The sequence below is a fragment of the Empidonax traillii genome, unplaced genomic scaffold (genome assembly GCF_003031625.1).
Source record: "Empidonax traillii isolate 1590-97213 ecotype Southwest subspecies unplaced genomic scaffold, ASM303162v1 scaffold52:size1600334, whole genome shotgun sequence".
Lineage (NCBI taxonomy): Eukaryota > Metazoa > Chordata > Aves > Passeriformes > Tyrannidae > Empidonax > Empidonax traillii.
In genome coordinates, this window is record NW_020955245.1 from 179431 (window position 1) to 193622 (window position 14192).

The following is a 14192-nucleotide window of genomic DNA, read 5'->3' on the forward strand; positions in this document are numbered from 1 at the left end:
ACTGTAAGAGGAAGAATGACACATTAGCCAAGTTGTTTTGTGAAGTAGTTGTTTGGTAAAACACAGAAGTAGTCCTGGGATTAGAGTCTAGCATGGAGAGTTCCTCCTTCCCTCAGTTACCGTTCCTGATCCTTCTCATCCTCCCTGGACAAGTGGTTTGGTCGTTCCCCTGTGCACAGTGGGGCAATGCCAGTAGGAGAGGTGGGAAATGCTCCTTTAAGGAGAGTTCTGGTGTGCAGGATGCAGGGGAGGTTGGCTGGAGACCTCTCCACTAGAGAAGGATGTGACACCAGGATGAATAATGAATAATGAATCATGGATCTCTCTGATGTACTCGTACCTCCACCCTCCCTGGCCATGCTGTAAAAAGAAAGGAAAAATGGCTCTGCAAAATCCTTTGGCAGAAAGGATGTGCCCTTACATCTGGAATGGCTGGAGATGTGGGTCTTGAGTGATAGTCCCCAAAATCAGGATTGAGGCCGGAAAGAAATAAATTTTGTCCCTCCTTTCAGCGTTTCTGTAGGAACCAAGTTAGAGTTGCTGTGCTCTTGCAGCCCTGGTTTGCAGGGCTTCTTGAGCAGGAAGCTGAGCAGTTTTCCAGCTGTTTTGTATCTCCAGTGTGAGGCATTTTTTTCCTCCAAGGGGAATTCCAGAGCTTCTCTCTAGGTTCAGGATTTCATCACAGGGCTCGGAGCGGGGAGGCTGCGTGTTCCAGTAACTACAGGGTTTGCTTGGATTTGGACTTTTTGATTTTACTTAGTCCAGTTTTGAGTTGTTTTGACCGGACAACTTGTTTTGCTTTAAAGTTATCCCTTCTATCAACCTTTAAACAGTTACTTGCCTAAGAACCCTTTGCATTTCCTGCCTTTGGTGTCATTAAAATGAGACTTAAATCATGTGCAATATTCTTAGAGATCCCTTATTAGGTGTATGGTCTGAAGGACTGAACCAAATGCAGGATGAATTTCCTTTCCCACATACTCCCTAAAACTATGGAATTATGAAGGCCCTGCATGAACATGAGGTGAACTCTGAGATGCTGTTTGTTGTGCTGTAATTTAATCCCACTTTCATCAGCCTTGATTTCTGCTCCTTGTCCTTCACACATTATTGATGTGGGCACATTTTTAGTGGCGCGAATCTCTGGAGCCGTCTCCGATGTCTGAGTGATTTGAGCTTCGTTTAAATAATTGATGAGAAGTGTTAGTCAGAATCTATTGGTGAATCAGATTGCATTATTCAAAGATATTTACTGACATGTATAGATTGCTCCAAATTTATTTCTTTTCCTGGGCTGCATTAAACTAAGCCCTGTGTGACATGTGTGCCTGTTTGAAAAATAAAATCCTGATTAAGATATGTGAAAATCTGTGGGCTTAAGGGCTTTATTTAACCTGTTGCAAATAAGCAGGAATAATTCAGAGCAGGAAAATATGAGCATGAAAGAGTTTCTTTTCAAGTGAAAAATGTTTCTTTTTTATTCCTCTGTCTTGCTCGTTGTTCAGGAGTAGATCTGAATATCTTGGAATTCAGTGACTTTCCTGCAGTTTTCCCTGTCCTGATAGTTGGAGGAGTGGGTGTGAGACTTCATGGCTACCTCTTCTTTAGCCACCCACCGCAAAGCATCTTCTCTAATGGCTTCCAGCTTTTAATCTTTGACATGTAAAAGCTCTTCTGGCTCCTGATGGTATTTAGGGGAAAAAAAAAAGTCTAGTCTGGGAGATTCTCCAGGATTGATTGGGGTGACACTGGGCACCTTGCACAATCTTCAGAGTAAAAATATTCCCGATTTTTCCTCTTTCATGCTCATTGAGGTGTATGAAGCTCTGGTTGAAAGCACTGGGGAAGGACAGCAGGGCTTTATTAGGTTGTCAGGAGAGAAATACGACTGAAGCAAGGCCAGTGATACCAGAATTGCCTTACAGGTTGTGCAGATTCCTTGACTGTAGGAGTTCTGCAGGTGCCAGTCCCATGGAAGCCGTTCCCTTCCCTGGTTCCTGCAGCAGGAGGAACAATTCCCAGGTTCTTGCAGCCTGTGCCAGGCAGCTGCAGAGTTTACATGTTTGTGCGAGCTTTCACACCATCCTTTGGAAACCACCTCTGGGAGCGTTTGGGGAACTCGCAGTCCCCTTTAGTTTCATGTCCCTCTGGGGAACTACTTTAACATATTATCACTTCTTTTCATCAAGCTCTCTTTTTAATTGTGTGCAGTAAACATTCCAGTGAAAATAATTCACCTCCTTTTTTGTTTTTTATTGCCAGGATTCACTGATGTTGCAGCTGTGCATGGGTAATGAGAAGTTACTTCTTCCTGACCCCTCTTTCCTATTTTCCCTGCAGGAACTGTGGACATGGGTGGCAAACAGTCCACAGTTGGAGAAGTCTCCGTAATTCAGACCCCTGTGACAGAGAGCATCCAGGATGCCTACAGAGCTGGGGACACCAGCAAGGCCCAAGAGCTGATTAGGTTGTCATGTGAGGAGACTGCACTGCAGGTGGAGAAGGTAGGGTTAGGTTGCTGCTCTTCCTCAAGTTTTATTGGGCAGGAAACCCAAATGCCAAGCTGCTGTCATTTTTTCACGGAGAAAATCCATTCAGTGTGTGAGTCCCAGATGTGGCTGGTTGTGTGAGGCACTTCAGAGACATGCTCAGGGACACTGTTTGCCCTCGGGAACACTGATCAGGGAGATGAGACAGAGAACCCTGCATGTAGGGTTCTGTGAGGCTGTGTGAGGAGGGGTGCTGGTGCTGTGGTCACCAAAACAGGGAAATACTTTTTTCCCCGTAAAAAGGAAGCAGTTTATAGACTTAGCAAAACATGTATTCCCCCCATCAGTACAAAGATGGTTAATGGCCCGTTGGGCAGATATTGCTGCTTGTGTTTGGAACTACATCACAAGCTCCGTGCCAGCTTCTGCTCTGCTCTGCCTTCACAGCCCTCATTCTGAGCCTGCTCTTTGCACAGAGCTGATCTTGGTGTTTTGGGAGAGCACCTGCATGTCAAGTCCAGGCCACCTTCAAAGTAGGAATTACTACACCTTGTAACTGAGCTGTGCAAATGCTTTTGCTGTTGCTCCACGAAAAATGGATTTACACTCACTGTTCTGTGCCTCAGGCACTTCTGTGTCAAAGCCATACAAAAAACCCAGTAATAAACCCCCCAATAAATCAGTCTAATTAATATACCACACCAATGATTCTAAAGGCTGCCAGTGGTTATGACATTCTCAATTAACCACGGTGACAGCATGCATGCATTAGCATGGGCACAAATAACCAGCGTAGCTCTGGAAATGCTCTTTCTCTGCCTTTACAGAAGAGTTTCTTTTGCTGTGTTTTCTCTACCAGTGTCAGCTTTTGGGCATTGCAGCAGCATATGGGGATCTGCAGGCGGTGAGGTACCTGCTGAAGGAGGCGTTGGTGGTGTTGCCAACAGAACCCAACGATGACAATGCAGCTGTGGTGGCAGCTTATTTTGGACACAAGGACATCGTGAAAGAGCTGCTGGATTCCCTGCGTGGTAAGGCTGCCTCTGCCTCTCCTCCAGCCTTCTGGGAGCCGTGTACTGGAGCTTCAAGCAGGCATTTATTTGGTTTTTTTCATGTTCCTTGAAAGGGGAGGGCTTTAGTCATGGGAAAGTGCGTGGAGGGATCTGCTCTCTGCTGTGCTTGAGGAAAATTTCCCCCGTGGGGGAAGAAACACATACATAAAAATGTTCCATGTTTGCAAATTGGAAGTGGAGGAAGATGCTGTTTCGACAGTTCATTCCCATCAGCCCTCACAGCTGGGTAACATTCCAGACCCTACTGAGAAATTAGGGGATTTTTGAGAAAAAGCATAATTCCACTGCTGATCCAGCAGTCCCAGTGGTGCTGGGATTGAGCAGCAGGACTGGTGAGGAACAGTTTGGGTGCACAGCTGGCACCCACTTGGTTCTCTTCTTGGCATTTTGTTTTGACAAGCAGGGGAACTCCTCCTTTCGAATCATCACTATATTTTACTTCAGTTTTATTTCAGCAATGATTTTACAGCAGAACAGAGACATTTTTAGACTCAGACACAGTTCTTGAAGCAGCTGTGGGGGTGGGGGGCAGAGCATTGCTCTGAGTCAGGACCAGGAGCTGTGTTTGGGTGCCCTGTTGCTCTCTCAGTGTTCTGTGGGCTCGGCAGCTCCCAACTTCTTCCTGGGACCCTCCCTGGGTTTGGGATCCAGTGATCACTGCCTGGCCCTCAGACACTGCAGTAGCCACCAGTGCTAAGCTGGCTTCTGCAGTGTTTGACCTGGATATAGGTCTAGCTCCTCACTAAATACTTGCCAAGTGGCCTCACTGAGAACGGGAATAACCTGCTGGGAAACCTGCCTGTTAAGTGTTCTGTTAGAGCACTGGTAAGCAAAAGAAATGTTCCAGTTTGGAGGATGCAATTAAATGTAATATTTCCTTCAGCCAGAAAAGCAGCTGATTAACCTAGTAGCAAAAGTTGAATTGTATTAGTATAATACACTGAGTAATGAAAAGTGACTTGAGTAGTTTCTGGAAGCTTAGCTCAGTTTAGAACTGACCAAATTCCCTCCAGCACTTGCTTTCAGGCATTATTATGCAGGACTTTCCAATTGTTTTCTTGGGAAATTACTCAGAAACCAATCAGAGGGCTCAGGAATAAATTACATGAATTTGCAATTTGGCTGATGCACTGCAACGAGTCTCTCTGGAACAGTGTGAGAACTTCTTGTGGCTTACAGATTAAGTGGAGCCCATTTTTTGTAGCACGAGGGTGAGGGATTTAGTCCAGTTGTTAAGAATGCAAAGAGCCTTGTAATTTCCTCATGAATAAGCTGCAAAAAAAAAGCTGACATGTAAACTTGGGCTTCTGGATGTTCCTGTAAGTGTTTTGAAGGGGACATGAATTTGTAAAGTAAACAGAGGTGGTGCAGTGAATCAGAGGAGATTTGAGGACTCCTTGCTGTTGGCAGAAATAATCTTGTCACAGGCATTTAGTTACATGCACAGAATTAGGCACACCTAGAGGACAGCTGTGTTCTACAGGTAAAACATTAATTCAGCAAAAAAAGCGGTTTGGAAATGAAGAAAACATCAGCAAATTCATGCAGAGATCAAAATGTGGTATTTTAGTTTTAGCCTTAAATGACATTTGTCTGACTTTACTATGAGTTGACAGTAAAGAGCTGAGCTAAAATGAAATGGTTCAAGGGGAAATGAAATTTTTTGTGGCAGACTTTAGGCTGCAGCGAAAACAATCTAAACCAGTTATTTTTTTGTTAAGTGAAGCATTTATTTTTTTTTTATTCACTCAGTAGCATGAAAAGTAATTTGGTTTTCCTCATCCTTTGTATTCTCATGAACTTGGAAGTGGCTTACCTTGGGCATTTGGATCTGGATGCAAAGATAGTCCTGGGCTTCCCGTGCCACCTCTTTTGGGGATCAGATGGTTGACTTACCTGCCTGTATTCTACCTGGCATCCTCAGAACCTTCTGGGTTAGACTGGGGACGTTAAAAAAAAAATTGCCCATTAGCTGGGTAGGTAATGAAGAACAGTTAAGCAAAGCTGAAAACTCTATCACACTTCTGCAGTTCCTTTGTCCTCAGGGGCTGCGCCCTGAACCCGAACCCTCTGCGCAGCCATTATTTGTGGGTGTTTCTTGCGCACCACAGCCCTGTGGCATTTACTGAGTCACATTCCATGTCTTTTTGGGTAGGCCCTAACACTTGCCAGCAGCTCCTGAACTGGATGCTGGCCATCGCCTGCCAGCAGGGCCACCTGGACATCGTGAAGCTCCTGATCCGTGCGTACAGCGCCGACCCCGAGAGCTGCGCGGTCCGCAAGAACGAGTTCCCCGTCCTCATCCGCTTGCCCCTCTACGCTGCTATAAAGGCAGGTTTGTATCTGCACGCTCCCAAATTTTGCCCCTTTTTCCTGCGGTGCCTTTTAAAAGATGACCTGAGTTGCTGGCAGCGCGGACTGGCTCGCCCGGCGGGACGGATTGAAATAAAATTGACTCTGGATCTTCTGACTCAGCCAAATTTAAGTCGGCGCCTTCTGAAGTTAGATTGCTGTAAATGCTGAGAGGCTGAGCTTTCCTTTATAAACTCCCAGGGAAAGGACCCTTAAAAAACTAGAGGCCTTGCAAGTAAAAGCATTGTTGTTATGGACATTCTGGCACACATGCTTGAATTAGGCTGAATAATTTACACTTCAAAGCACAGCTGTGTGTATAGTTTAATAAGACAGGGGAAAAAAGAGAAAAAAGAGCCTGGGCCAGCACTTTTAAACAGTGTCTGTGCTGTCTCAGTTTGACCAAACTGAGTCCTGTCACTGGAGGGAACAGTCTTTACACGGTTCAGTTTCCTTTTTGCACACCCCCATGGGTTTTTTTTTTTTTCAGAAGTGGTTATTTCTCGGGATTTCTGTTCAGCTCCTTTTTGGTTCATTTACATGAGACAAAGAGAACAATCAATCTGCTTTTCTCCGAAGGGAATGAAGATGTAGCCGTGTTTTTATTACGGAATGGAGCTTTCTTCTGTTCCTACATCCTGATGGACAGTCCTGAATCCAGCAAACACCTTCTCAGGAAGTATTTCATTGAGACGAGCCCACTGCCAGGTAGTGCTCCAGCAAAAACAGTAAGTAACCATTTATCTGTCTGAAGAGATGTTATTTTAAAGGGGCATCATGTTAATAGTCGATAATGGTCTTTGTGTTCCATGTGACTGGTGATTCTTCTTCTCAACTAAGAGCCTTTTAGAGATCAAGCTGTGGAAGTGACTTTGGTGGAAGAGCTGAATTACAAGGTGTAAAACATTAGGCCTTTAAATGGCCTTGTGCACGACAGGGCGTGTGACAACTTCCACGTGGCAATTCAAACACCATCCTGTGGACCAGGCATGTGCTGGGCAAAGGAAACATCCACTTTGCTCTCCAAGTCTTCCCAGGAGAAGCTGGGCTTCTCTAGCACAGGTTTCCTCTGTGACCCTGGGATAATCACTTCATCTGGGTTGTTGTTGTTGTTCCTTCTGTGGTTGATGCCACAAGCTCTGTGCTGTCCCAGAGTGTCAGTGTGGCACAGAGTAAACCCTCCTGTGTCTGATAGCTCGGGGACAGCACATACAGATGGGCTCCTGAGGTTTGTAGTGATGTGGAGCATGAGCAGAGCAAACTCACATCAGTATCTTTCCTATTTGAGATCCTCATCAGTAAAAGATGCCTGGTAGGCTTTGCTGTCACTTGCCCAGGACAAATGTGGCTTTCTGGAGCAGCTTGGTGTGTGAGCAGATCTTATTACTTGAGCTGTACTTGTCCCACAGGATTTTTTTTCGATGGGACACAGAGGCTGACAAAAAGCAGTTGAAGACGAATATTGAAGACTAATATTTAGCCACTTACAACCTTTTGACTGTTTTGGTAATTCGTTTGCATCTCTCTTTCTCTCACTGCGAAATGGGGAGATTTAAACTCCTCAAATCCCACAGCTGTTGGAAGGCTAAGTACTTTGAGATGGATGCTTTGAGATCTACAGTTGAGTGGCGTTGTTTTCATGCAGGGTATTAATACCTTTCATTATTATTAAATGTCTTTGGATGACTAGGTTATATTCTTTGTACTCTTCGTCTCTATTATCCAAATGTCCTTTATTCAGAACCGAAGAATGTCTCACACTGTTACTGCTTTGTAGGGAAGCAAATAGTATTTCATATTTATTTGTACTGTTGCCCAGCAATTTTTAATCAGCCATTTTTCATTTTTCCCACTTACTATGTAGCTTGTCCAACACTGAATAGGAGCATCAGAGCCCTGACCTTTCAATAGTTACAGTTTTCATCAGGTCATAAAATTTTTGGCAGTGGAAAGTTGTCCCTAATCAATCCAGTGGAGTGTCTGTTTGCTCACTTTGTAACATTGCAGGCTGTTGATTCTGCTTTGGTGTTAAGTAAAAATAAGCAGAGAGGTTTTCAGAGTTTTACAAAGTTCTCCATTCTCTGTTTTCCTGCCAAAACCGTCTCACTGGGTTGCTGATGGTGTTCTGAGCGTTAGTGACTACAGACCACATAAATGAGCTGTGTTATTCTTAATTTTGTTGACAAATAAACAAAAGGAAGCTGAATCTTAGATATGCAATAAGAGTTGATAAAACTACATGCCTTTTAGAAGAAAAACAAAAAAAATCCAACTGGATAATTCAACTTGAGTAAACTTGGAATAAATGTTTGAATCACAGGGAAGAGGTCTGTTTTCCATGTGAATTTGCTGGCAATATTTAACTTAGCTGCTGTAAAAATGACTCAGCTTTGCTTTTGTCACACCCTGAGTGAAGAAGAAGAAAAGAGCAGTCTTAAAACATCAGCTAATTGCCAGAAGGGCCAGGTTTAGAAAGAAAGAAAAAAGCAAAGAAAAAAAAAAAAAAAAAAAAGAAACCTGACCTTGTTTTTTCTAGTAGCTGTTTATTTTTAATATGTTTGCTTATTTAATGCCTTCTCTTTGAATTCACTTTGGCAGACTGGGACAAGTTTGGGAAGATGTGTCCCAGTTTGTCTGCAGAGCTCGGGTCCCTGGGAAGGGATAATCACACTGATAATCTTTTAAAACACGACTTCATGGCAGCTGCAAACAAACAGCCCCAGTGCTCCCTGCTCGTCTCAGAAGGTTCATGAATTCGAGTTTCCTCGTGTCAATGCTGGGATGGATTTTGCTCTGGGGGGAAGCAGGGACTGGGTTGTGGTGTGTGGCAGCGAGCTGGATGTCAGAAAGCCTCTCCTCTTGGACAGGGTAGAGCGAGCACCCACCATTTCAGAGCCCAGAACTTCCAAAGGGTTTGTCCCATCTGTGCTGTCTCTGAGTGGAAACACTGCACGGTTGACCTCCAGTGGATTTCACAGTAGTGAATGTTGCAGCAACGCATAAAATGTGCTTGGAGAGCTGGTTTTGGCTGCCACACCTTCCAGACAGCCACTGCACCGAGCAGTGCTGCCCTTGCTGAGACAAGAGGAGTTACATCTCATTTTTCTAATATCTGTTTCTCCTTTTTTTTTCCCCCCTGGCATAAATTTATCCCCACAGCAAACCACAGTCTTTCTAAAGAGAGGAAGTGGTCCGTTTTTACAGGAACAGGTAACAAATGCCAAAAAGACCCTCTGCAGTAAAGTGGCTGAGCACAGATTCCAGACTCTGATAGGTGTAGTCAGCATGGAGATAAATATAACTTTCCAGTGTGTGTAGTGGGAGATATATTTAATTTTTCCATCACAGACCAGAAGAGAGCTTGGGCTGCTGCATTTTCCCTAGGACATATTTTACCAATAATTTTATATACAAGCATACAAATGTTATGTGCATGTGTGGGATCCTCCTCTCATTTCTTTTTTTTTTTTTTTTTTTTTTTAATCCCCTGCCTGGTACATCCTGGTTACATCACCATCAGTATAGAGATCTGCAGCAGTCCCACTCAAGATTCACAGCAGTGCTGTTGATGGAGGAAGCACATTACCACCCTCACAATAATCCCACGTATGGCAGGAGCGAGGTTCTGTTGGGGACACGTCACGTCATTTGGGAGAAATGCACAACAGCCCTTTTTAATCACCTTACCAGACAGTCTCAGATTTAAGTAAATATTTTTCATATTTATAGTTGATCCCTTGCCCAAAAGCAGCGGGGTTTCCTGCTTCTGCACAATTTCCAGTCTCTTGCCTTCTTCAGTGCATCCCCTGACGTTGGTGTTGTTGAAGATTTCAGTTTATTCTTCAGGGCTTATGTTGAGAAATCCTTCCCTTGGCAAGAGAGGGGAGTCTACAGAGTTTTTCCTTGCCCTTCTGAGGAGCAGTGAGATGCCTGGAGTCAGGCTGTGCCCAGAGCTGACATCCTCTGTCTCTCATTTGAGCACAGAGCTCCCCAGCTGATTCCAGATGGTGAAGGATTGGGTTGATCATTGTGTTCTGCACGTTTGACATCATAGACCTTTGGCATCAAAGACCTTTGGCTTTCCTAGGAAGATAGTGGGCATGATTAAGTATGGGTTGGGGAGGAAATCCCTTCTCTTTGTGGCATGTCAGGCTTTCTTTCACTTAATTACATTTTCACTGCAGAATCCTGAGCCAAGTAAACCCCTGAGGTAACTCCCCTGACATCAGGTCACTGGTACCAAGATGTATTTGGTCCACTGTCCCTAAGTCAGGTGAAACCCCCCAGTTTGCAGCACTCAGGTGCAAGAGATAACTCTCAGTCCTTGGCTGTGGATGGGAAGGAGGATTGAGTAGGAAGGAGGACACTGATTGCTGAGATTCAAAAAGCTGCCTTGGAGGCAGGACACCAATCCTGCAGCCTTCATAGCAGGTGCTGGATTTCACAATCTGTGGTTTGGGAAGGCACTGTCTGAATTCTTCTGGTATCTTTTTATCATGTTAAATACCCTGTGGCCATGGCTCTGCATTTGCAGAATGGAGATGGGTATCAGTCTGCAAAGAGAAGCAGCAGAGATCCATGGTCCTGCTTGCACCCCATAAAAACAGGCTGGAGGTCTTATTATTACTGCCTTGGTTGTGTACTCAGGGACAAGTTCTTTTCTCCCAGGCCCAGGGAATTGTGGTATGTGTTGCAGGTGAGAGGAACTTGCAGAAAACCACATACAGAATTTAGAGCAAGGGTTTGTAAGCAGGAAGCTGTTAAGACTTGGAAAATGGGGGGGGTAAAGCAATATGCTGTTTAGTGTCAGTGTGAAGCTTTGCAGTGTAACTCCCTTTGGATATTGTGTATTTTGCAGTAGCAGTGGCTACTCTGCTTAATTTGATGTCTTGTTGCTGCTGGCTTGTTGTGTTTTACAGGGATGCCTTGTGGTGTGATGGGAAATGTAACTCTAAACAAACAGCTCGTGCTTTCTGCCTTGGTTTCTCCAGTGATACAATGGGCATAATATTTCCATTCATATTTGCAGGGCTGTCCTGAGGCCTCACTAGGGAAGATTTGAAAAGCACTGTGTCTACACTAAGTACAGTTGCTGCCAATAAGTGCAACTGTTTGTGCTTACCCTTTGTTCCATTCTCCTACACATTTGAACAGTCTGATCTGCGTTACTTGGAGTCTTGAATCTCAAATAACCATTTGAGATAGACCTTTGTTTCTCTTTCGTTTCTCTCCCTTCCCAAAATGTACTCCTTTTCATTTTAAATCTGGGGTTTAAAGTCTTCAGGGCTAAATACTGGGCACTGGAAAGCAAATTAATTTGCTGTATGGTCCTTGCTGCCTCCTGGTGGAGAATTAATGATCATTCCACTGAGGCTGTTCTGAGGATGAGTTACGTCAAAAATACCAAGTTTATGAAAAAGCTTTGGGAAAAGCATTTTACAAAGGTAAATTTTGAAACACAGATTGGAATGCAATGTGGTGACCTTGAAAATGAGGCCTTGGGTTGTTTCCTTGCACTGGTGACCGCTGTGTGTTCATGTTTTCTTCTGTCCAAGCTCAAGCCTGAATAAGTAGAGATGCCTTTCACAACAACTTCTGGTTTTTCTCAAAAGAGGATAAAACGACTTCCTCATCTTACTGTCAAAAGCAGCGGAACATTGTCTAGAAAGGAGGCAACTGCCAGTATTGTGTCTCTCAGAAACTAAACTATCTTCCTGAATGATACTGAGCAAATTTCTGATGTTTAGAAATGCTTTATAGGAGGTGTTTGCCTTCCCCTGCCTTTCCCAGGTGTTCCTTTGCAAAACCTAAACCTCCCCCAGAACAGTTTGGCTGCTTGTTGTTGGAAAGTTTAAGGTGGAAGAGCAGTGTCTGGGCATATGTTAATGACTACAGCAACAAGCCTCTTTCTGAAAAGTCATTTCCACACTCGGCAAATCAGTCCTTGTCCTCTCTACAGAGCACAAGGAATGATCCATCAGCGTGTCAGAAGATGCTTGATCCTCAGGGCTCCTCAGGGTTCTGTTGGAGGTTCTGTTGGTGCCCAGAGTCCCCTGGAGATGTGGGCAGTGATGCAGACCATGTCTGAGAGGCAGAGTGGGGTTCTGTCAGCAGAATCTGGATTCAGGATGGTTTCCATGATCTGTCCATAATGTTCTGCTGGTGTAGGGTGGGATGTGTCCTGTGGGACATCCAGCCCCAGGAAAACTCACCATTAGAGGCTGGGGCATGCTGGTCTCAGGCAAGGAGCTTGCTGGAACTGGTGTATGGACTGGGGAAGAAGTCCAGGCCCCCTGCTTGCACTTGCTCACAGTGTTTGGAGTGAGATCATGGAGCAGATACAGCAGGAGCTGCTGATATCCAGCCATGATTTCATCTCTGAGTCAGTTTAATTCCTAGAAGCAGATTGGAAAGTGAGCAAAATGTTTATGGTCTGTGCTCTGCTCTGCCAGATTCCTGGTGTTGAAACACAGTTCTGAGAGCAACTGGGACTTCACTAATGTGGTTTTCTCTTTTTTCTTTGACATATGCAGGCTTTGTGTGTGAACTGGTCAAACCTCAAACTGCCCTGGGTGGATCTAGACTGGCTGATAGATATCTCCTGCCAGATAACTGAGCTTGATCTCTCTGCCAACTGCCTGGTCTCCCTTCCATCCGTGATCCCGTGGGGCCTGATAAACCTCAGGAAGCTCAGCCTGGCTGACAATCAGCTGACGGAGTTACCCAGTGTGCAGTCCTCTGATGAGATCATATGCACAAGGTGTGTGCACTGGCTGCCTGCAGCAAACTGAACCCACGTGAAGAGCAGGTTCAAATGAGTCCATGTGCCTGTGTGAAACTGTGTGAGTGAAGAGAGTATCGCAGGAGCTTCTTGGTGTGTTTCCTGTGTGCTGCAAGGTTTAATTTAGGATTTGCCCTTTTGTGTTCTCAGTATTTCTAAGTTAGTTGTCATCAGGACAGTTGTAGGGACTTTTGTCCTTGTATTGTCTCATGTTGCCTCTGCTTTTCTCCAGCTCTGATGAGCCCCATTCCTCTAAGACTATGACCTGAGCTGACTCAGACTGACATTTACTGGCTGGTACTAATGATCTGGTCTGCCGTCTACCCAGACCACTTCGCTCCCTGGAAGGGTTAATTTTCTAATTAGGGCTTTATGCTTTGCCTTGTGAGGCACATTTCAGCTGCTTTCATTCAGAACTAAAGCTGTCATGATAAAAAAAAAAAAAAAGGAAAAAAGATGTCTGTGGCAACAGGATTCTTTGCTAGCATTTTACTGATGCCTGACTGAGTATGTTCTGTACTCCCAGGTTACTCGAGGTCGATGTGTCCAGCAACAGGCTCTCTACTCTCCCTACTGGATTCCTGCATCTTAAAAACCTTAAAAAGCTCATCGCTTCCAAAAACTATATGGAGAAGTTATTTGACGAGGAGAACAGTACGTACAGTCCGGTATTTTGCTTACATTTCAAGGCTGCTGAGTTGCAGAGGAGAGCCCCAAAGTGGTATAACAATGGCTTAAAACCAGTATTAGATGGAGATGCTCAGTGTCTCTCAGTCCTTTGCCTGAAGTACATGAAAAAGCCTGGTTGTTCTTTAGCCCTCATGAAATCCTTTGGCTTTTATCTAACAAGTAAGTGTTGTTACTCTTGCTGGATCAGAGTGCTGTTGTGCTTATAAAGTCCCCAATGTTTCATGTTTTCTAGCAACTAATTGGATTGGTTTAAGGAAGCTGCAGGAGCTTGATGTCTCTGACAACAGGTTGGTGGAACTTCCAACGGTTTTTCTGTACTGCTTCAAGTCCCTGAACGTACTGAATGTTTCCAGAAATCAGCTGAAAGTGTTTCCAGATCCCTGGGCCTGCCCCTTGGTAAGTTGAACTTCTCTGACAGAGTCAGAGGCTGAAAAAGCTGTTGAAACAATGCAGAAAATAAAATGTGGTGCTTAAAGAAGCTGTCAAGTGCTTAAAAGGGTGTTCTGTTTCTGTAGAAGTTCACCTGCCTAATTTAGTTTATGGGTCTCAGATCTCTGAGGTTCTACCCTGTTCTCACCATGTTGATGGCGCTGGTGGAAAACTCCTAGAAACATGTCTTATTACATGGATGTGTTAGTTTTCTCTGTAGTTCATATGAACATAATTGCTGTTAGGATCATTTTACAGAATGATATTCAAAGTTAATAGCCTTCACAGCCTTTATTCAAAGTTATTTTTGCCCAAAGCCATGGCTAAGTAGGACATTTGTATCGACCCATCGCTGTGATTTCGCTCCTCATTATTGTA

At 44.4% G+C, this 14192-nt stretch overlaps 1 protein-coding gene across 3 annotated transcripts in view; it reads left to right on the forward strand.

Moving 5' to 3' along the window:
- LRRK1 (leucine rich repeat kinase 1) overlaps positions 1 to 14192 on the forward strand; it is a 75835-nt gene that overhangs the window by 17618 nt on the left and 44025 nt on the right. For all 3 annotated transcript variants that reach the window (XM_027879184.1, XM_027879186.1, XM_027879185.1), the window contains 7 exons: positions 2341 to 2504; positions 3349 to 3520; positions 5718 to 5897; positions 6494 to 6642; positions 12448 to 12674; positions 13222 to 13349; positions 13618 to 13781. In XM_027879184.1, the coding sequence (XP_027734985.1) occupies positions 2341 to 2504; positions 3349 to 3520; positions 5718 to 5897; positions 6494 to 6642; positions 12448 to 12674; positions 13222 to 13349; positions 13618 to 13781 (1184 nt within the window). The remainder of the gene's footprint in view (positions 1 to 2340; positions 2505 to 3348; positions 3521 to 5717; positions 5898 to 6493; positions 6643 to 12447; positions 12675 to 13221; positions 13350 to 13617; positions 13782 to 14192) is intronic.